At 34.8% G+C, this 23,163-nt stretch overlaps 1 protein-coding gene and 1 long non-coding RNA gene across 3 annotated transcripts; both read right to left on the reverse strand.

Annotated features, from left to right (window-relative positions):
• Positions 1-2,744: 2,744 nt before the first annotated feature.
• Positions 2,745-14,060, reverse strand: LOC145120968 (uncharacterized). 2 transcript variants are annotated; one of them, XR_013714440.1, is made up of 4 exons: positions 13,986-14,060; positions 6,884-6,938; positions 3,729-3,961; positions 2,745-3,364 (listed from the first exon to the last, which is right to left on the reverse strand). It is a non-coding gene; the product is annotated as an uncharacterized LOC145120968 (long non-coding RNA). The 2 variants fall into 2 exon arrangements; XR_013714441.1 differs by having other exon boundaries at positions 2,745-3,423.
• On the reverse strand, positions 9,384-12,453 carry LOC145122814 (receptor-like protein EIX2). The gene has a single exon (XM_079058384.1). It carries the CDS (start codon positions 12,427-12,429, stop codon positions 9,646-9,648), a length of 2,784 nt encoding a protein of 927 aa, XP_078914510.1. The 5' UTR covers positions 12,430-12,453; the 3' UTR covers positions 9,384-9,645.
• Positions 14,061-23,163: the final 9,103 nt, after the last annotated feature.

The following is a 23,163-nucleotide window of genomic DNA, read 5'->3' on the forward strand; positions in this document are numbered from 1 at the left end:
TATATGTGAACGACATTTCTTGAAGTAATGATTTTTATTGCTTTTGTAATTAAATACCAAACGTTTAAGATTTCTTGTTAAAAAGTTGTTGTACAAATTCATACCTAGGCAGTTTTTTTTGTTAATTTTATTTTATGGATTTAACCATACGGTTTTGATTAATTTTCTTATATGGCAAAGAAGTCATTTTACAACCAGAAAGACCAAAATAGAAACAAATCTCAACTTTAGGTCTTTATCAAAACAAAAACATGGCTAAAACAACATTTTTTTGTTGTCAATTACAATTAGAAGACTCTAATCCAATTTTTTTAGGTACACACAGTCTTCTAAAAAACAAATCTTTTGTGAAGCTAATCTTTGCGTGTGGTCTGTACGGCGCAGACAAAAGATGTTAAGAACATTTGCAGATAAAAAACAAACACCACCTACAACCCATGTTCCGATTGCAACTTAGGGTGGAGGGAGTCCAACCCTCCCAACCCATTCAACCCACTGCCATATCAGCGCCACATCAGCATTTCTCTCTCATCTCTTTTCCATCTTTCTCAACCCACAACACATGGAAATCCTATCTTTCCCAACCCACTCAATCCACTTAATTTTTTATTTTAAAATAAACACAAACTAATAAAAATTATACAAAACTAATTTACATAATATTAAAAATATACAAACTAATTTAGAAAATAATTAAAAAACATATAAAATTGTATTGGTACAAGTTTTGATGCATAATGCACAAAGTGACTATTGCTTGAATTGAAAATGAGGATCGGGTTAGTGAAGCCGTTTATTAAACCCATTCAACCCACAACTATTAAACCTTTGAATAAGAAATGGCTCCTTGGGGGTACCGGCGGTACCTCCCATACATATTTCCAAACCCGTGCATGGTACCCTCCCCCCTTAGAATGATCAAAGCCCTTAAGGTCCAATGTTTAAAATCTTTTTAACAAATTCAGTCTGACCATTACATAAATAGGATAAATCCCGCAAGCAACATAACATGAAACATATAATATTCATGTTCACAGTAGTACATGCTTAACATAAACATTAACGACAAAGTGACATAAACATAATCATAGGAGTTAAATCAAGGTAAAACCAAGAGAAAGGTAATTACATCTCAGCCCTTATTTTCCAAGCAAGACACGAAGAAGATGAAATACATTATCTAAACAAGGATAAAGAAGACCAATAAATAGAAAATGGGTTTATGGTTTATGAAAATTTGAATAAATTTGGTTGGTGTATGTGTCGATTAAAAGAATGAAACATTGCAGGTAATATAACAAAGTGATATATAAAAAAATAATAATAATAAATAAATAAACAAATAAAAGATTGTTTGGTAGAAACTTAATGATTTAGCGTTGAACCATTAGATATCTAAATAATTAAATGGCCCGATCCACTATTGTTAGTAAGGTTGGTAAATGGATATGAGAAAAATTACTATTTACCATTCTAAAAAAAAATTCCAATGCATAGAATACAATATTTTATTAATTATTTATTGAAAATTAAACAATATTTTGACTTCTCGTTTATTTTTAAAATTATGTTGCAACCACTATTTATATCGGTCACATTAAAACACAAAAAATATTAGAACACTACAACTAAAACCAACAACTTTTTTTATTTTTTTTATCATTGATTAACTTTTTTTTGAAAATCCTATATCCATCTTTTAACGTTATGAAAGCTTTCGCAGTTGGTGTTCTTTCCGATCTCTACGCATTTCACCGCTCCACCGGAAATTCCCTCTGCCCCTACCGTACTCCACCAATTTGCAAACTATAGGTGTGAGTGGAATAACTCATCAAAAAGAGTTAATTTTGGGGCCCCAAGCCGTTACAAGGCTCGGGGACGTCGCCCTACATGTACCCCTGTTGGGTCGGTCCCGATGATAGTTAATAGCTTGGTGTTGTTTCTAGTAGAGGTGAAATTGGTGCGGTACCAATTCATTTTTCTTTAAACCGTGTACCGTACCAACTATAATTGGTATAAAAAAATTGCTACCGGTACCGTATAAGTATACTTGGTACCAATTTATTTTGCTACCAACAAGTTTGGTTGATACAAATTGGTAATGGTATATACGAACTTCTTTTAATTTTCTATTGTAAGATTTAAAAATAAGCAAAAACATCCACTACAAGAAAATTTCAATTTAGCTACGGATAAATTCCATAGCAAAAAGTTAAAATTTCGTAGCTAAAGCTGAATAACTACGGAATTTGCTACTAAAATTTTCACGTGATTTCGTTGTTTTTTTCCTCGTAGCAAAATGTTTAGCTACAAAATTATAATTTCGTAGCGGTTTTGCTATGACAATTTCTACAGTATCTATTTCGTTGCAAATTGAGTTTCGTAGCAAATTCCGTAACAATGTTTTTGTAGCAAATTCCGTAACAAATTCTATAGCAATGTTTCTGTAGCAAATTTCATAGCAATTTTTCCGTAACCAATTCCGTAGCAATATTTTTGTAGCTAATTCCATAGCAATTTTTCCGTAACGAATTCCGTAGCAATTTAATCGTTGCCAATTCCGTAGCAATTTTTCCATATCATTATTCAGTAAATTCGGTTATTCAAGTCGACTTTCTATATCAATCTATAAAAATACAAATAATATAATACTGAAAGTAACAAAGTATTTTTATATAAACTAAAAGAAATATCCAATAAATAAAAAAAAAATACATATTTCAAAATCAAAAAAAGTACACATTTCCATTTTGAACATCTTTCTCTTTCTGTGGATGATTTATAATTTCCTTTCTCTTTTTCACTTCTTTTTTTACTTACCACCATCTTCACCTTCACTATGTGTTTGACCTTTCATCAGCTTTCTTCTTTCAACTTCTGAAAGATACGTTTTTTCACTCACCGTTCCTTCTCTTCTTCATTATTATTTTTAGATTTCGTTTCTAAAGCATCAAACCCGTATTTTTTCGCTGATGTTGCACCAAATTTAAGCTCAAGAGCTTTCTCAAGAAGATCTGAAAGTTCAGGAGACACAGTTGGAACAGAAACTTCTTGGAATTGGTATTATTGATGCCAGAGGTGGTAATTTCACAAACCGAATCGACTTCCGAGGTTAAATCCATTATTTTTTGGTTATTTGTTGATAAATTGGAAACATTTACGTGACATTCTAAATCGGGTGATTCGTTCTCAGAACCGGAATCGAATAATTCTTTGAAAGGCTCACTGTCTTCGGAATCATTGATTCTGTCCTCTTCACCCCGTACTCTTCTTTCATTTATATGAGACCCAGTGACGTTTCATCCAACCAAAATAGAATGCCAAATCTCGGAAGATATTTACCAGTAGCAGTTGTATTGCTGACCTGATGATGGTATACCAACTAGTAAAAATCTTTGAGTTCTATGCTTAACTATGGCTAACCTACATCATAATTCCCAAAATACCCTCTTAACAACATGCAAGATTTATTAAACATATTATACTATAACATCGCCGAAGAAATTACATATTATAGCGTTATAACGACAACTTATATATGCAACATTTAACTCTTATTCAGTGTGCATTGAATAAAAAATGATTATCTAACAATTTTAACATGAATCTGATGTATAAACCCAACTCAATTAACTTACTGGACTACAATTGAAGTAATGTGTGTGTGTGTGTGTGTGAGAGAGAGAGAGAGAGAGAGAGAGAGAGAGAGAGAGAGAGAGAAAGAGTACCGTTATAGCTTGAGGTAGGAGAGAATAGAACGATTACTAGACTGGATCTGATGGATCAACTCTGCCCCTGCGCTAATAGGATGATCCTTTTCATCCGAGATCGCCTTGTTTTGCTTCCAAATATATCTGAAAGAGGGAAATATATCTGAAAGAGGGAAAAGGGGGAACAGGGGAAGGGGGTATCTGTATTGACGTAATGAGCGTATGAGGCTATGAGCGATGATTTGGGGAAACTGCATCATGTAAAAAATATAATGAGATGTATTTAATCTTTTCTTAAAATGTATAAATTATAATAAAATATATATAGTTTTCACTTATGTAAAGTAATACTGTATATAGCTAAATCGTCCCATATACTTACTATATTAACTGAAATAACTTATATGTTTAATCAAAATTACTAGTTTGCTATCCGAGATTATTTTGTATCATAACCTTTTTAAATTACCACGATATCTTTTTTTATATATAATATTAGTAGTTTCTCTTTAAAATAATTTTCTATATTTTGCTACGGAGACATACTTCGTAGCTACTTAACTACGGAATACATCGTAGCTAAATAGCTACGGATTTTAATTCCGTAACAATTTTGCAAATTCGAAAACCAACCGTATACACAAATAACTGCCCTCAATAATTTCTTAACAAGTTCTATAGTAAACTAGCTATATAATTTGATTGTGTGGAAAATTTTCGTAACAAAATAACTACGGGTTTCAATTTCATGGCCCCCTAACTATGGATTTGGATATCGTAGCCAATTCTTTAGCCAAATAGCTAAGAATATTAATTTCATAGCAAGTTTTGTAACGAATTAACTACAACCAAAAATTACATATCATACTTTGTAGTAAAATAATTACGGATTTCGAGTCCGTAACAACTATTCAAGGTTTAGCGACACAATGTAATTCCGTAGCCATTTCCATAGCAAATTAAATATGGCCAACCATTGTGTAACATATTCCATAGTAATATAACTACGGATTTTGATTCTGTAACAACTTTATGTAGCTATTTATGATTTAGCTACGAAATACAATTTCGTAACTATTTCCATAGAAAAATAGCTACGACAAGCCATTCCGTAACATGTTCCGTAATAAAATAGCTACGGATTTTGATTCCATAGCAACTTTCCGTAGCAATTCAAGATTTTTCTTATAGTGATCGGGATTTTGATGTGTAGTATAGAAATTAGTTACGTAGTTCTTTTATTTTACAAAAGAATTCTACTGAAGTAACGCTAAACTAACGTTTTAATATTGTGCTTTAACGTGGTAATTCTTTTGTTTTATTTTTCCAAACATATCTTTTTGTTTTATTTTTCCAAACACCAAACTGGTTGTTTTTCTAAACGGTTCAGTTGTTTGATTGTTCTGTTTTTTTATTTTGTCCTGTCATTCGTTTTTTTAATTTACATCCTTTAAACACAATCCCCCCCCCCCCACACACACACACACACACACACACACACACACACACACATATATATATATATATATATATATATATATATATATATATATATATATATATATATAAAGGTTCAAGTTCATTTGAGACCATTCTAATTTTGTGAGACCGTGAAACCAAATCTAAAAATAATTTTAAAATGCAAAATAAATGGAAAAATCCAAAAATTCTTTTTTTTTTAAATATTATTTTCGGAACTTGAATTAACTAAAAAAAATAAAAAAAAATCCCGTTTTTTTGTAAAATACGTGAAATATTCTAATAGAATATTACACTGACATATTCTAAAAAATAATTTTAAAATGCAAAATAACTGGAAAAATCTAAAAATTCTTTTTTTAAATATTATTTTCGGAACTTGAATTAACTAAAAAAAAATAAAAAATAATAAAAAAAAATTCCATTTTTTTTTGTAAATTACGTAAAATATTCTAATAGAATATTACACTGTACATATTCTAAAAAATAATTTTAAAATGCAAAATAAATGAAAAAATCCAAAAATTCTTTTTTTAAATATTATTTTCGGAACTTGAATTAACTAAAAAAAATAAAAAATAAATAAAAAAATGCGTCTTACGGTCTCACAAAATTAGACCGTCTCACATGAACCTAACCCTATATATATAACTCTATATAGGGTTAGGTTATTTTGTTTTCACTATATATTGTGTGCATGTATGATTGATTCTGGACCAATGATTTTAGTTATTTTAAATAAATAATTAATGCATATTACATGTTGAAGATATAATGGATATTAACTACATCTTCAGCATTTAATATGCATTAATTACTTTCTTAAAATAACTAAAATGATTGGTCCAGAATTAATCATACATGCACACAATACATAGTGAAAACATTTGAACTTAACTCTCTCTCTCTCTCTCTCTCTATATATATATATATATATATATATATATATTTGTGAGAAGTTACTATTCATTAGCATAACTTTTTCCAGAGTAAAAAAAATTAAAAGCATGTTATATTACAAGAATCAAAGTATAAAATATAAAATTCAAAAACATAGTATACATAGAAAGTGAGATTTTAATTTTGGACATAATAGAATCTCATATTTACATTTTTTACCCTTAAATATTTTAATCTAACAGTTTTTATCCTCATAATTTTAAAGTTAAATTTTTAGTATTTTATAAATTACGTTTTTAGTCTCTTATTATATTTTAAAATTGTGTTTTTAGTCCCTTATTTATTTTTTTTAGTTTTTTTTATTAATTATCATTTGTGCTGTTGTACCAAACAAAATACATTTTCGGACGTTTTTTTCCCGTTTCCTCCATAAATAATTGTTTGGATTTAAACTTCTTTTTATACAATTGTGTTTGGTTTTTTAAAGGTGTTCACCGCTACGACTAAATACTAGTTAATTTTAATTTTCAATAATGGGTGTGGTGTTTTTAATTTATAATCTAAATACTACTACAAAATGGACTCTATAGCCCGGTTAAATTGAATAGTATAACCGAACAACTATGATGTAGGTTATAATAATAATTCCATATGAAACTCTAACAGGGCCTTGTTTTCTGCATTGCAACTAATAGGCATATAAAGCCCAGTTCTTAATCAAGCAGGTAACATGTTAACTTTTTTATATATAAATGCAAATAAAACAAATTTTAATTAAGGAGAAACCAAGGAACCTGATTTCATTGGTATGTTGAAGTATACATGCCTCACATATGCCTAGCAGAGCACCTGATCAATATTCATCAACTGAGATTAAAAGACAACGGATAACATAATTTTCAATAAAGAAAGGCTTCAACGAAATAATAACATAACTCCATTAGTCTATGAATTGCATAGTATCAAACAATATATTACAGCATGATTTGTCAATCAATCGGTTGTACTCAAAGAAATAAGATTGCATGTACGACATAAATTTATTAACTTTTGAACTGAAAGTTGCAGCCAAGGCTACAACATCAAGAATCACATACAATATCTTTAAAAATCTGCAAAACTAGAAAAAAGAAAATAGGAGTTGATTTTCTGATTTATTCATAATCAGAAAATAGAAGTCACACACAGTATCTATGCTAATGACTATTGCAGTTGATCCAAATCGATAAATAGGTGTAACACCCCGGATTCCCAGGTATTATTTATTCTTGTATTTTTGGTGATTTGTGAGGAGACTCGGCGAGTTGGAGTCCAAACTCGCCGAGTAGGATCGCGGTTTTAGGCGCGGGTTCGCGTCTGGACTCGGCAAGTCCAAAAGTGGACTCGGCGAGTCCACGCTGTTTAATGAAACCCTAATTTCCAGGGTTTGGGACCTATTTAAAGGGGCTTATGGCCGTCATTTGCGGCCACCAACCCCTAGAGAGAAACCCTAAAGAGATTTGAGCGTTTGGGAGAGAGAAGAGGCCATTGTTGACCTTTGAAGCTTTGTTTGGCAAGGCAAATGAGATTCTAGCTAAGAGAAGGCAAGGGAGGTGGACATCCTTCGATTTTGGAGCTCAGAGCATCATCTTGGAGGTATATTTTGGCTCCCTTTTCTGTTGTTATGATGAACATGGGGGTTTAGGGTTTCTTGACCCCTTTGTTGTTTAGATTTGATGTCCATTTCGTCCCTATTTGTGATGAGGCTTGAGATAAGATCCATAGAGGTCCAGAGAAGCTTTATTCCTTAAGCTTTATGAGGGTTCATGAGAGTATTGGCCTAGAGTTATGAGATATGGGGCTAAAACATCATTTATGAGCAAATAGTTGTTGTTTGAGCACCAAGGTTTGGACTTTACGTGATTATCATGCCTGGGGAGGCCAGATCTATGATTGTATGGAACATATCTGACCTCAGAAGTGAGTTTGAGTTTATGCATGGCATGGACTCGCCGAGTATGAAGAACAGACTCGACGAGTAGCATGAAGTTTACCCGGAACCACTCAGCGAGTGGTCTTGCCGAGTTGAGGGGTCGACTCAGTGAGTCAGGGAGAGTCAAGGGGGGCTGAGTCAAGCCGGAACTCGCCGAGTTGTTCTTGAGACTCGGCGAGTTGAGTCGTGGTGGCCCCGCGATTCATGCCAGGTGGAACTCGTCGAGTTAGGGAAGTACTCGACGTGTCAAGAGAGGATCCAAGGGAGTCAGTGGACACGTATAGACTCACTGAGTCGCCCTAGTGCACTCGCCGAGTCCGGTCAAAGTTGACCGATGACCTTGTTGACCTTTAGGGTTGAGTTCAGTTGTATTTATGGGTGTATTACTTTGTGTGATTAGGCGGAGGCTAGATCACATTTATTCCGAGACAGATATTTACCGAGATACCCGAGGTGAGTCTTCTCACTATAATTTACCTAGTGTGGTAATAGAGTTAAGAGACAGAGTATTATAGAGTTATATGCTAGTGTGATTGCATGTTATTATGTATTGTGATTTGTTGTGATATCTGACATGCATGATTCAGAGTTACAGAGTTGGGACTTTTGGGTCCCTAGAGTTAGGGCCAGAGGGCCCACAGAGAGTTGGGGCTGGAGGGCCCCACTGAGACACATTGACCAGAGGGTCAACAGAGTTACAGCCTCGAGTGGCTATTATGTGATTAGTGTGGTATTTTGGGGAAACTCACTAAGCTTATGCTTACAGTGTTCAGTGTTATGTGTTTCAGGTACCAGTGATGACCGCGGGAAGGCGCCGGCTTGATTCGTACACACATATGGGATTGGATGTATTTTGATCTTGGGAGACATTTGTGATTTGAAAACTTGATGTTATGACATTTTGAGAATGAATGGTTTAATTAAAAATGTGTTTTTCAAAAGTGAAAAATTGTTTTAATTTTTACGGTGTTACAATAGGACTAAGACAGCCTACTATAATTGAAAACGTGTTTTTGTAAGATAGTACAAACAGAGGGCATTACGAACACGTTATAACTCAATTTTTGAACTGTGTTTGTATAAATCTAATTTAGAGTCGGGTTATTGTAGATTGAAGTTTGTGCAAAAAGAAATCTCAGTTGAAACCCCCAAATTTAGAGCTCATAGATTGCATCTTATCCTTAATTAGACTACATAATGTGTCAAAGGAACTTCTCCAATTTTGTTGCAAATAACCTATAAAAAGACGCCTGATAGTGACAAGTATATAAGGATTGATCATCTTTCAAGTGCTAATTTTGCAAATAACTTACATTGAGAATTGGTTAAAAGATAAAATAAATTAATAAAATAATAAGTAGATACTGAAATAATGAACTTTTCAAAATGTCTCATTCCACACAACGGGAAATTGCCACCCATGGTGTTGGTGGTAATTTTATTGATAAATTAAATGAGACTTAAAAAACCCTGCCAAATATAAGTGAAACATGGTCTTACATTACTATACCCCTAGTCCCAACTAAGAACACTAATAGGTTTATAAAACATATAAAAGAGGAAAGAAGAAGTAAATATAGACAACTACATATGTGCAATCCTCCGCAATTTTGCAATGAACACCACCACCTTCACATAAACCCAGTCTTTGAAGTTATCATAAAAGCGAAAAAATGCATGCCTCCCACGACGGTTGAGAAGTAGAGCCCCACATGCTATCCAAAATCCAGTAACAAAACCAGTCCCCCCACCAATATAGAACCATCCCCAAACTTCATCACCCTCACTTTTACCAACGACTGATGGTGCTTGTGATTCTTCATCTCCAGGACATTTCTTGCTAAGTGGAGGTCCACATAGTCTTCCGTTTCCTACGTATCTTGAACGTGGAAAGGACTGAAGTTGTGTGCTAGATGGGATTCTCCCTGCCAAGTTATTAAATGACACGTCTAGGTCATTCAAGAAACTCATCTTAGAAATGCTAGATGGTATCCGCCCTGAAAATTTGTTTCTTGATAAATCCAAAGTCAAAAGATTTTTCATCTCACCAACTTGCTGTGGAATCTCTCCAAGTAGAGCGTTCTTTGACAAGTTCAGGGCAAGAAGTTCATGAAGATTGGTGAGTTCATGTGGGATATGTCCTGTTAAATTGTTGCTTGACAGGTCAATGCTCTTCAACAATCCTAGATTACGGGTGAATTCACGCTCATCTCCTTGCCACTCGATCATCGCATGGTCAACATACTCTTCATATGGCTCATCTTTAGCGGGATGTGGATACCATCGACTTGTATAGGGATGCACGTTTGGTGGCAGTAAGAATCCTTCTTGAGCCATTCTTGTAAGATTATTCAAACATGAGGGGATGCTTCCATGAAGATTGTTCCTTGATAAGTCTAAAATTTGAAGATTCGGTAATTGACATACTTGTAAAGGGATGGTTCCAAAGAAGTTGTTTGATGTTAGGATAAGAGCATACAACCCCGATAAGTTTTCCCCAATCCAAGCAGGCACATTACCAAAAAATCTGTTTGCCCCCAAATCCAAGAAGTTTAACTTCGTGCAATTCTTTAGAGACAAAGGCAATTGTCCAGAGAAGTTGTTCTTGTATAAATACAACACCTCAAGTTCTATCAAAGATCCAATAGAGGGAGGAAGCCTTCCAGATAGACTGTTGTGTCCTAGATTAAGAATTTTCAGATGATTGAAATGCCACAAACAATCTGGAAGCTGTCCGCTTAGAAAGTTATGGGAGAGGTCAAGAACTTGTAAAAGCCCATTGACAATTTGGCATAAGAAGGAGATTCCTCCAGAGAATTTGTTTCTGGAAAGATTTATCGCTGCCAAACTGGAAGGAAGATGTGGTATCGGACCATTAAAGCTGTTGGAACTCAAATCTATCATTTCAGTGCCGGAAAAACTTGATGATAAATCTGGTACTTCCCCACTGATGTTGTTGGAAGAGAGATTCAAATAGATTAATTGCATGCTCCAAAATTCTGGAGGAACTGTGTCTGAAATACTAGTGTTGGAAATGTCAAGACGGGTAAGATTTTCCAGTTTTTGAATCCATTTGGGGAAGTGAGGCCCTAGCTTGCAAGAGCTCAGATCAAGCTGCTCTACATAAGAAAGGTTTGACATATGATCTGTTGAAGGAACTCCTTGGAGTGGGTTTTTTGAAAGATTTATAAAAGTAGCCTTGGACTTTCCAATGTTTTTAGAGATGGCACCACTAAGATGATTTTGAGAAAGATCAATCTTTTCAAGGCTGGGTAGTTCCCACAATTTTTCGGTCATGGTTCCATTCATGTGATTATCTGATAGGCACAGTTTTGATAGGGATGAAAAGTTGTGGATGTCATCAGGCAATGACCCTGTAAATTGGCTATGAGAAGCATGCAACCCTACTAATGCAAGCGATGTGCATCCAGACAAGTTGTTTAGAAAGTCTGGGAAATTGACAACTGCAGAGTTGTCATTCAGATTTAAAAATGCCAAACTACAGAGGTTACCAAGATATTTGGGTATCCCATCTAACATGTTTCCAGAGAGATCAAGAACACGAAGCTTATTGCTGGTTAATGGGAACAACCAACCATGCATGGATGAGTTGAGATTGTTGTTTTGGACATCCAGGAAAGAAATAGATGAAGAAGAGTTGAGAAATGAAGAGTTTGGATACATGACCTGTGAAAGCTCACATCCCGCTAAAGTTAACAATGATAGTTTTGGGAGACTCGAAATCTCATTTACCCATTGGTTTGCTTTGGCAAGGGAAATCCCATCCATTTCAAGTTCCTCCAAGTGAGAGAGATGAGACAACCACTCTATGTTTTCCACTCTACATATGCCAACATCTATAAGGTAAAGGTATTGCAAGTTGGTGAGGTTTCCGAACTCTTGAGGAATGGTTCCATAAAAAGAGTTATTTGAAAGGTCAAGGTACGTTAATCGAGTCAAAGAACCAACGAAGGTGGGAATGGTTCCATGAAAAGAGTTATAAGAAAGGTCAAGATGATTCAAGTAGGTTAAGTTAACCAATGAATGGCTAATCTCACCTACAAGACCAGCGGAGGGAATATCAAGCCCTGTGACATGATGACCTGTTTGGCTGTCGCACCAGACTCCTCTCCATTGACAGCAGTCATCTTTATCATCTCTCCACCTAGAGAGACTTCCATAAGGGTCATGAAGGTTTGCTTTGAATTGAAGGAGAGCATGTCTCTCCTTATCCACACACTTGTTTGTGATAACACCATTATCATCTCCTCCTCCTCTTTCTTCCGGTGCTACCAACTGGTTGGCAGTTGTATTCTCAATGTGTAACAAGAGAAGTGAGAAAATTATAAAAACACAAGAATGCATCATGTAAATACAGATTTTTGTTTTTGTTGATGTATGTACGAAGTTGCCCCTATGAAGGTTTATATAGTGATAACTGTGAAAATGGATTATTAAAGTGGATGGTGGCCTATTTGTGTGGGGCATATAACACTTACTTTCCATGAAATTTTAATTTGTCCACAGTAGACGTTCAAAGACTTACAAGTCTTGGCAATATTTATTTAATACAAATATCTTTTCCAATCTTGTGATATTTTTTGGTCATTCAAATTATGTTATATAATTCTAAAAAAACAAAATGATGACAAGGAGTCAAATTGAGTAACAATCCATGAAATAGGGATATGGCAATTTGGGTCTAATTAAGAATATAATGACTATGTAATGGTTCTTTCGAACCGCTTGCGACTTGGCGACTGTCGGTCCAGCCAGTGAGCCAGATGTTTCTGTTTGACCGACAATCCCGTCCGGGCTCAATCTAGATACCCACCTTTAGTTTAATGAGTGAAGTTTCAGTTTTTTTTTTTTTTATTATTTTTACTTTTATATACTTATTAAATATAGCACTTTGCAACCATCATCAATTTTCATCCCTCTTTAAGTCATTTTCATTATACAAAATCAAGCACATCAAAATAACCATATATAGTGAAAAATACAATATGAGAAGAAAATATTTCATTTAAACCTAATAAATTTATTTTTCGAAACCTCTTTTGTATATTTATAGTTTATGTAGATTAATGTTTATGATTATGATTGACAAACACACACACACACATTTAACTGATATGGAAGAAATAAAGAACACAAGATTTACATGTTCATATGATCAGGTTGTCTTACATTCACGGCTCTCCATCTCTCCTACAACCATCTCACATTCATACCAGACTCAAGAGCCAAAAAAAAAACTCTGACAACTCAACCATTACAATAGTCATTTTTTACTTGTTAACAAAAAGTAAAGTAATTTTATTATTAACAATATCTGTAACTGTTTTTTTTTTTTTTAGTTTCACATTCAAATAGTTCATAAAATTAAAACCAAAAGAAAATTTAATTATAATATTATCATTTTAGAATATGGAAATTCCATGGCAAGTGAAGAAGGTATGATGTAGAAATTAAAGAATGCACTGATTGACTCAATAACGTAAAAGGAATGCAATGCTGACTCAATATTGTAAAAGAGGGACAATTCTAATGGACGATGGTGGGCTGGTGGGCCTAAAGGGCGAGTGAGACGTCTTACTTTTTTATAACGTAAGAAATGCTCTAGGAGACTGAGACAGCACAAATAAGAATCATCGTTCTCGATTATTGGTTCTGATCTTCAAATCTAAGAGAAACATCAAGAAAACAAAACTAGTTTGGATTCATTCATTTATAGCTAACTGAATATTATGGGAAACGATGAGAATCTATAAGAATTATACAATTGAAAATAAAATATGAAGAGAAAATCAAAGTAAGTCTCACATAGCGTCAAGTAACCAATGTACACAGGTTAAACTTCATGAAATTCGGAAAACGGAGTAAGTTTACAAGAAAATAATAATGTTTGAGAAAGAGGTTACCGAGATTAATATCGTCAATAGTTGGCTGGAATTGGGGCTTTTTATTGCTGGTTTCTCTTTTACCTGATATCACAAATCACCATCACCGACTGAAGCTCATCATTTTTCTGTGTAGTCAGCGTGTTTGGCATTCCTTTTAAAACAAATTTTGGTTTTTAACTTTTTCAAAAAGTTAAAAAAATGCCAAAGATGTTTAGTTAATGGAAAACATCTTGTAAAAATATTTTTTTTACATACAAGGAAAAGTTGGCTTTTTCCTTTAAAGCTAATAGAAATATATTTAAAAAAAATCTTTTGAAAAAAGTCGGCACTCAAAAAGTCATTTTATAAAAACGACTTTTAACCTTAAAAAGTAATCCCAAACACCCCTGAACCAGCAAAGCTTTAAGTTCCAGGCCCGATGTTTGATCAAGAGAAAATACAAAACCCAATATATCGGGAAACATGTTTTTTTTTCAATGCTTTATTATATTATCTTAAAATCCATAAATATTTTTTTTATATCGAAAAAAGAGAAATAGAATGCAATAATTTAACTAAGTAGAAGTTAACATTTTGGTATAAATTATCAAATAGTATAATATACATTTTATTTTATATAAAAATAGTACAACTATATAACAAGAAGATCTTACATAATATATATTAGAGCAAATTACTGAAGTGTCGTACCCTAAAGTTTGGTAAAATTGTGTGTTTTGTAACATCCTGATTATTAAGGTATGAATATGTAAACCAAATTTGGGGTTTTGAAAGGCTCACTGCGTGAGGGAAGCATCTCCACATTGTGACAAGGCCATGTTCTTCGGGGGGGTCTTTTGAGTGTCACGACGTGGCACTCTATGGGTCACGACGTGACAACTCATTAGATGCAAAACCTTAATTTCGAACTCGGACTTGTGTTTAAAGGATGTGAGGGGCTATGGTTTCCTTCACCCTTAGTCTCCCTCACCTTCAAACGACCCTTGGCCAAACCCTAGCTCCCTTGAAGCTTTTGAGCTCATTCTTGCAAGTCTTGGTGGTTTTGAATGACGGAGAAGAAGTTGTGGCGCCTAATTCCTCCAAATAATCTCTCAGCATCATTGTATGTAGCTTTTGGACTTCTGAAAGTCCTAAATCTCTTATCTTTTGACTTCATGCCACTTAGCTCTAAGCTTTATTCCATTTTTGGCCCCATTTGTGGTGATGGGATGGGCTGAAGAGATAAAGGCTTTTATGATATATTTGTGTCCCAAGAGCATATTGTTTCATAGTTCTAGGATGTGTTTGTGATTTGGGGGCCTTTTATGGATTTTTGGTCATATTTCGTCTTTTGACCGAGGTTTAGGAAAGGACATGCACGGGGCATGCATGTACATAAAGCTTTCACTTTTATAGGCCATTAGGGTCCCTAAAGCCCTCCTAGAAGATTTGGATTCAAGACATTATGAATTAAGTACTTAATAGATGATTACATGCATTAAAGTTGTCATTAAGGACCTTGGACTTGAGATCTTGACTTAGAGTGATGTCTCATTTGATGTGATTTGTAACACCCGTTCCCGGTATTTTTCATTTTCAGCCTAAAAAGTTTATTTCCTTGCAATCAGACCCTTACACGGAGTGTACATAGAGTGTACGTCAGGCGTAAGCCTCTTGATAGATCGCGGATTGTGGCGAGTACGTTGAGCGTACATGGAGGTACGTTGGGCGTACTTGAGCTTGTCCTAAAACCCTAAAATCCGGGGTGTGACCCCTATTTAAGGTTATTAACTCCCCTTGGACTTTCTTATAACCATCCTCCACTCCTCTCAGCCCCTATCTCAAAACCCTATTCTTGTATGTGAATTTTGGAGCTCTTGAGTGATATTTTGGTGATTCTTGGTGGTGAAGGAAGATCTTTGGAGAAGTAGTCTTGTCGTCAAGCTTTTGGATCCATAATCTACACATCTTTTTGCACCTCCAAAAGGTACAAAGCTTTGGACTTGATTCATATTTCTTTAGATCTAGCTGTATAGTAAGAATATTTTTTCATTTTGGTCCTATAGCCTTAGATCTTGGGAGTTTGAGTAACTCTGGACCTAATGAAGAGTGTTTCTTTTCATTCAAGAGTCATGTAATTCATAAAATTTGGGATCTTGATCTTTCCCAATCAAGCTTGATAGATCTATTAAGCTTTTTAGTCATGAATAAGATTTAGGGTTGGATTTCGGACTCATTGTAGCCATGAAAAGGCATAAAGGTTGCAACTTTATGATTTTAGGTGTTTATTAGAGTAAGATCTAAAGTTTGGACGTTAAGTTTTAAAGCATTAAGACCTTAACAGATAATTTAGACGTCTGAAGTGTACGTTGGGCGTAACCTTGAGTACGTCGGATGTACTATGTTGTTGCCCGGTAAACCTTCCAAGTCAAAGTTGTACATTGGCGTAAAAGGTAGTATGCAAGGCATACTCCCAGAAAACCTACTTGGGTCATTTTTAGGCTTTGGGTCGTTAGGGGTTTTGGGCCTTGTATTTTGGGTCATGCATGGGAAGGGCAAAATGGACTTTTCCCCTTGGTAAGATAAATTATGATACGGACCATTGATTATGGATTAAACCCTGGTTATTAATTAGGGTTATCTTTGGGTTTTGATTAGTGTAAGGAGCCGTGATAACAGCAGCTCGAGTGTATGATTCAGTTATCTTCAGTTAGAGGTGAGTGTTCTCACTATGCTTGTGGGTTGAAGGCACTAATGTTGGCCCACCAAATTATTTATGTAGAGTGCTAGTTGTTATGTGACTCGTACATGTTTATATGATTGGGTTGAAATACACCCCAGGGTTGGGCCCATGAGTATATGATGGCTTGAAAGAAACCCCAAGGGTAGGCCCATGATTGTGTATTGGGTTGGAATATACCCCATGGATAGGCCCAATTGTATGTTTGGTATGTGGTACTTTGGGGAGCTCATTAAGCTTTGTGCTTACAGTTTATGTTTATGTTTTCAGGTACTTCTGGTATGATAGAGAAAGGCCCAGCATGATGGCACAACATCCCCCTCTTGATTTCTGCAATATTTGGATATTTGTACTCTGATGTTTTAATAGTATATTTTTTGATTGATTAATTTTATCACTGCTTTCGGGATGTTACAAGTTGGTATCAGATCCAGGTTTAAGGGATTCGGGCACACTCTCGGGTGTGCCTGAACTCAAACTAAGGTAATGATAATATTTTCAAAAGGAGAATTTAATATCTAAAAAGATGTTTTTTACCAAGTAAGAAGGGGTGCGATGCATACAATCATCCGAGCTCAAGTAAGTGATTCCCAAAATACCCATACATATGTGTTATGATTAGTATGTCTGATATGTGAATTGCATGCTAGAATAGGGCTAACGACACCTTCAGGAATCATATGATAAACTTGTCTAACTTGTGTGATGCCTTATAGCCTAGGAGGATTGGTTGTTATGTGTTACTTGGAATTGATATTAACTCAGTTATTTTTTAAGTGTATGCTTTAAAAGTTGTATACGATTAGGTTCATATAGCCGATCGTTTTAGCCGCATTTCTTGTTCCTTGTTTGATTGTGGATTTAGGGTAGAATCATTATTCGACAGTCTATGTGATCCCATTTTGTGTAGTTAACACACTAGTTTTCAGGTAACCTCAAATTCATCTCTTGGTTTAAATTATGTCATTGTAGTCCTTGGATTGTCAGGATGTAGCCCTAAGAAGCTCTAGTGGCAAAATGGTAATTTTGGGAGCAGGAGTTATACGCTTATAAGATCCAAAAATTATGACCTAAAAATTTCGTTTTTCATTTAAGTAAAAATAGTATTCCAAATATTGTTCATACATCCGACACTAATAAATATGTCATAGATCATGAAAATCAAAGTATGTCTCATAAACAGAATCCATATGGTGTGTTCGATGCAGTCAACTCGAGCTCTTCCCCTTGGAACCGGGAGTACTTGAAATATAAACTAAAAACCATAAGCACTAAGCTTAGTGAGTTCCCCAAGATACCGCATACCAAACATATCACATAACGGGCCCCGCCCAAAGAGATATGGGCCCCGCCCACACTGGCATAATGAGCCCCGCCAATGAGATACGGGCCCTGCCTACACTCGTATAACGGGCCCGCCCACACTCCTATAACGGCCCCGTCCACACTCACAATATGGGCCCCTCCCAATAAACATACATATACAAGTACATACAAGTATCACACAGACAACAAGTATATCAATATAGTCAATCAAGGGTCGGCCTTGGCGCCTTCTGTTGGATTAGGTGTCTAAGTTCATAACTATTTATGGGATGTACTTGACCCGGTTGGCATGGTCCATTTGGGTTGAATGACATTGCAACACTTGGATAGACTAAATGAGAGAAAGGATACTTAAGGATTTTTAATATATTATAAGCTCTAATATATTAATAATATTTAATTAGTATTGATCAAAAAATTAATATGGAATTAATTAAGTGATCAAAAGGAGACTAATTAAATATATGGGGTTGATTGTGTAAATAATCTATTCTTATATAGTGGGCTAATGATCCATGGTTTGTATGGATTGGGCTAAAACCCATAAGGTGCTCCATGGATAATCCAAGGAGGTTACAAACCCATGGATCATGGACTATGAAAAGCCATGACAATTAGGGTTTACATGGTGTAACCCTACTAGTGTCAAAACTATATAAAGAACCCCATGCAAGCAAAATCGACACTCTGACTACTACTTGTACAAGTGAGAGGGCTAGCCGGTTTTCAAGGTAAGTGAACTTCTCTCAAGTCTATTCCAAGAGTTGTAGTTTTGTGTGAGACATTTGAGGCATCACACTTGAGGTGCTAGGCTCACAAGGTTCTCAAGGAATCCAAACTACAAAATGTATGTTCTTCTTCTAGCATTTATGTTTTATAGTTCCCCATGCTATGTTAGATAGTTGAAGAACCTTGGAAAATCAAATTTCCATGTATCTTAGTCAAACATAGATCCAATGTTTCTAGGGTTGCATGTACACCTTAGGAGTGTTAGAATGCTCTAAACCAAACAGTGGTATTAGAGGCTAGGCTTATTTGCTTGATATTTGATGCAAAATTGTGAAAAAAGCTTAAAAACTTGTTGTCTGGACAGTGGAATCGTCGAGTCCATGGGGGACTCGACGAGTCTAAGCACAAACTCATCCTTCTCTTCGAGTAGGTTCCTGCACTCGACGAGTAGGAGCCCCAGAATGCAGTTTTTCGACTTTTGCTGCTGGAAATGGACTAGAAACATTACCCTAAACTGTTTTGGTCTTATAAAACGTGTTTTAGATGGTGTAATGGTTATGCTAATCCATTTTCAATAGCTATTATCAAAATTTCAAGTTTTATATAGTTAATTTTATGATTCTTGAAATTATTGATATGCATGTTCATGAACTTATGAGTTTAGAAGATCATAGGAATTATTTGTAACTTACTTGTTAGTTTAATTCTTGATCATTAAGTATTTTAACGAAATCCATAATTTGTCCTCAAGTTATGGATTACCAAAAGTCATTTTTTTAAAGTCCATTAAAGAAACACATAGGTTACATAAAATGAAAAGTCACTCATTTTATTAAAGCATTAACTCATAAGTTATGAAAGATGAAAAGTTTTGAATGTTACAAAACTTTCCCTCAAGTTTTGGAACTTGTAAAGTCACTTTAAAAACTTTAGTTCCAACCCCTAGAATTTTAAAAGTTGAAATTCAATTCTTATACTTTATAATATTATATGTTATATATATATATATATATATATATATATATATATATATATATATATATATATATATATATATATATATATATATATATATATATATATGTATGTATAAGATCAAGTTAGTCTTAACGTTAGTAGGCCTTATTCACGAAGTCGGTCTATAAGGGGGGTATAAGGCTGCTGCCTATAAAATGGTAGCTTAATGGGTGTCTACTCTCACCCACCGCTTCCTTGATCGATGGAGGGTCGTTAGCCGAACGGGTAGGACAAGGACTAGAATTCTCCCTTCATTAAAAGTATTAATGATGAATATAAAGTAACTAAATGTTTTTATAATTCCCAATCTTAGTTACTTTAGGAAAAAGTGAATAAGGTGCTAACCCATGAAAGTACACTTTGCACTTTGCTTAAGTCGGTTAGTGGAGCGCGTGTAGTTAATCGGCACACTAGCTGGACTTAACAAGGTAGGCAAAGGATAACTTAATGTTTATCATAGTATCAATGAAGCGTGTGTGGTTCACCGACACATCGATTGATAGGTAATACATTATGGGTACCAAGTAATTTGCATGGTTACTTCACACCTTGTTTTATGATCCTCGGCATCCCAGTCACAAAACCTGAAGGCCACACTCGAGATTGAAACATGTCATTGAAAGTTCAATGAAGCTTAAAAGATCTAGTAGTTTCAAATCCAATTAAAACCTAATAATTTATTTCGTTTTTCATGGTGGAAATTGGTGAATCGTCATTCACCCACCTTCAAATATTTTATAGCTTGGATTACGACATCCCTCTTCCAAGTTATAAAATATTGTGTTGGGTCCTAGCCTTAATATTTCATATTGGGTGTTATATTAAAGACTTCAAATCAGCTATCTTGAATATCCCCCAAAAGATGTCTGGTTCAGACAATTATGATCTTCCCAAAACTCTTGGGATAGGCTTTCCTAATGAAGATGATGTCCCGTGACTGGATCATGGAAATCATACTTCAATTCCTCCACCTCTTCCAATTATTCTCCCTATCCTACAAGTTCAAGGTCACTCAAGCCCTATTGGCAAGCAAGGTCTATGTGTGATCACATCTTGGAGATGAAGTCACATATTGACAAGACGGGAGAGTTGGGTGTCAAAGTCTTGAGAAAGTTGGTTGTTCAATCACTTTCTAAGTCACATAGTGAGTGTCCTTTGGTACTACTATGTAAAAGACTATGGCATGACCCTTAATGATCTTATCTATTTGCTTGGTACTGCTGAATCATAAATGATTTGGGGCTCTGGTAAAGCAAATTTGATTAGTAGATCAACTTCCCAAACTACCATGGACATTGACAAATTGGTGACATTGGAAATCAAGAAAGCTTTCTGTTCCTAATGGAAAGGGATCGGCCATAGTCAACTCGGTTGACCAGATGGTAAAGAGAAAGGCTAAGTCCGAGATAGTCCTGTGTACCATTCCCATAGGGTCCATATGGTTCTATTGCCAAAAAGGAAGGGGCATAGGTTGCAAAGCTACCCTAACTACCTGAAAGATCTGAGAGAATATCTAGTCAGAAAGTTTGATTCTGCTTTAGGTAAGTCCACTATCTAACTCTGTTAAGTTCCTTATTGATGATTCTTAATACAAAATGTGACTCGGTTACATTTTGGTGTTTGGCAGAATCAAGCAAAGGGAAGGATACTGAATCTGATCGCAAAGATGGATTTCAATCGCATGATTCGAAGATCGGATTCTTGAACTACTACTTAGGAGTTATGATAGATTGCTAGGAAATATGTAATAGCATAGTTTTCATTTAAAGCTGCATTGTAAGGAAAAAGTTTTTCCGCATTTTATAAATAAATAAAATTTTTATTTTATTTTATTTTATATCTCCTTGCAATGGCTTTTATGGAAAACTAATGTTTATATGGTTCTAGCAATAATGGAAATATGAATTTGATTCTTTCATTTGTGGTAGTGTCTAAATTTACCAAATAAGGAAAGATTCTCATCACCCAAGGTTTCAATTGGAACGAAACTTGGAATCATGCATGTTGTATAATATGAAGAATGAGAACTTTCAGCTTTGGAAAATTAAGACTATTTCCTTATTCACATTTATATGTGAGTCAACTGAACGACTAAGGAATCGACTACACATTCTTGTGCACTGGTCAAGTCCACCACAAAAGATCGATAAGATTATTCGTCATGATTTACTAAAGTTTAGTAAATATGGTTATACTTACCGGTTTAAGTATAATTTTGAAACATTGGAAAGATTTCAATGTTTTGCAGGACGAATGAGAAGAATCAAATTAGGCAGAAGGATAAAAGTTTCTCAAATCTGAAAAGATGGGAGAGTACTTTAGTATCATGTTTAGAGATCATCTTAATGATTAAGAAACTATATCACAATTGGTCCTCTAAGGACATCTTAGTGCATTCTTATGTCTAAGAAGAGGAATCATGAATTGTTGAAGTGGTTAAATCAAGAAGATGAGTTATACTTCATTCCAAAACAAGTCTTAGAGTCATACTCCAAGACTATAACTTGAGTGACATATCTTAAAGAAAGGTTTATAACACTTGTCAAATGTAAGAGTAAAATGTGTCCTACTCTTGTACATTTGAAATTGGTACGTTGTGTTGTTTTGGATAAAACAAAGACCAACTAAGGCCAATTATGTGAAGTGTTTGTCTTGATAAAGAATCCGTACTATCTCTTGAATATTTGGCAAGTGAGTCTTGTATGTCAAGAGGACAGTGGGAGTCTTAAAGATCATGAAAAAACTTCTAGATCGAATCCAGAAGAAAAAATCTATAGTTTATCACTAGCACACGACTTGAGGTTTATAACCTATCGTGTTGACATATTCCTATTTCTGTGCCCATTCCAGTTAAAGTTGGCTTTGTATATGAGTTCTGAGAGTTCTCTATTGGTTGCATAACAACTTGGAAGCAATGGCAGGCCCTTGTGCTGCCAGGTGGAAAGAAGCTTAGACTGAAGACTGCACAAGTTCAATCCATAAGAGTTTGGATTTGTCACTAAGCTTGTCTTGTGTTTATGGTTTTGACAAATTCACATGGATAGGAACACATACACCATAAAATCTAAAGTATCATAAGGTTTCTCTCCGATTCATGAAAATGATGGTGAGAAAACGCTTTCACTAAGTAGATTTTAACTAGATAGCAATTGTGATATTTGCATTCTCAAAGTCATTAGTGGAGCATGTGTGGTTAACCGGCACACTAACATGGACTTGTGAGAAATGGAAAAGGTCTAAACAATTGAGACTATGATTACGACATCCCTTTTCATAGTTCTGAAATTGTTTAGACACACATGTGTGCTATCTAACGAAAGGTGTATGATTTTGATAAAGTTTTATCAAAGCAATCTCGTATTAGAAATCTGAACTTTGGTAAGAAGATCAATAAAGTATTGATTT

The sequence above is a fragment of the Lactuca virosa genome, chromosome 6 (genome assembly GCF_052849685.1).
Source record: "Lactuca virosa cultivar CGN04683 chromosome 6, Lactuca_virosa_CGN04683_v6, whole genome shotgun sequence".
Lineage (NCBI taxonomy): Eukaryota > Viridiplantae > Streptophyta > Magnoliopsida > Asterales > Asteraceae > Lactuca > Lactuca virosa.

What these genes read in the sequence shown, in the direction of transcription:
- LOC145122814 (XM_079058384.1), bottom strand. Translation starts at nt 12,429, where the DNA reads ATGATGCATTCTTGTGTTTTTATAATTTTCTCACTTCTCTTGTTACAC.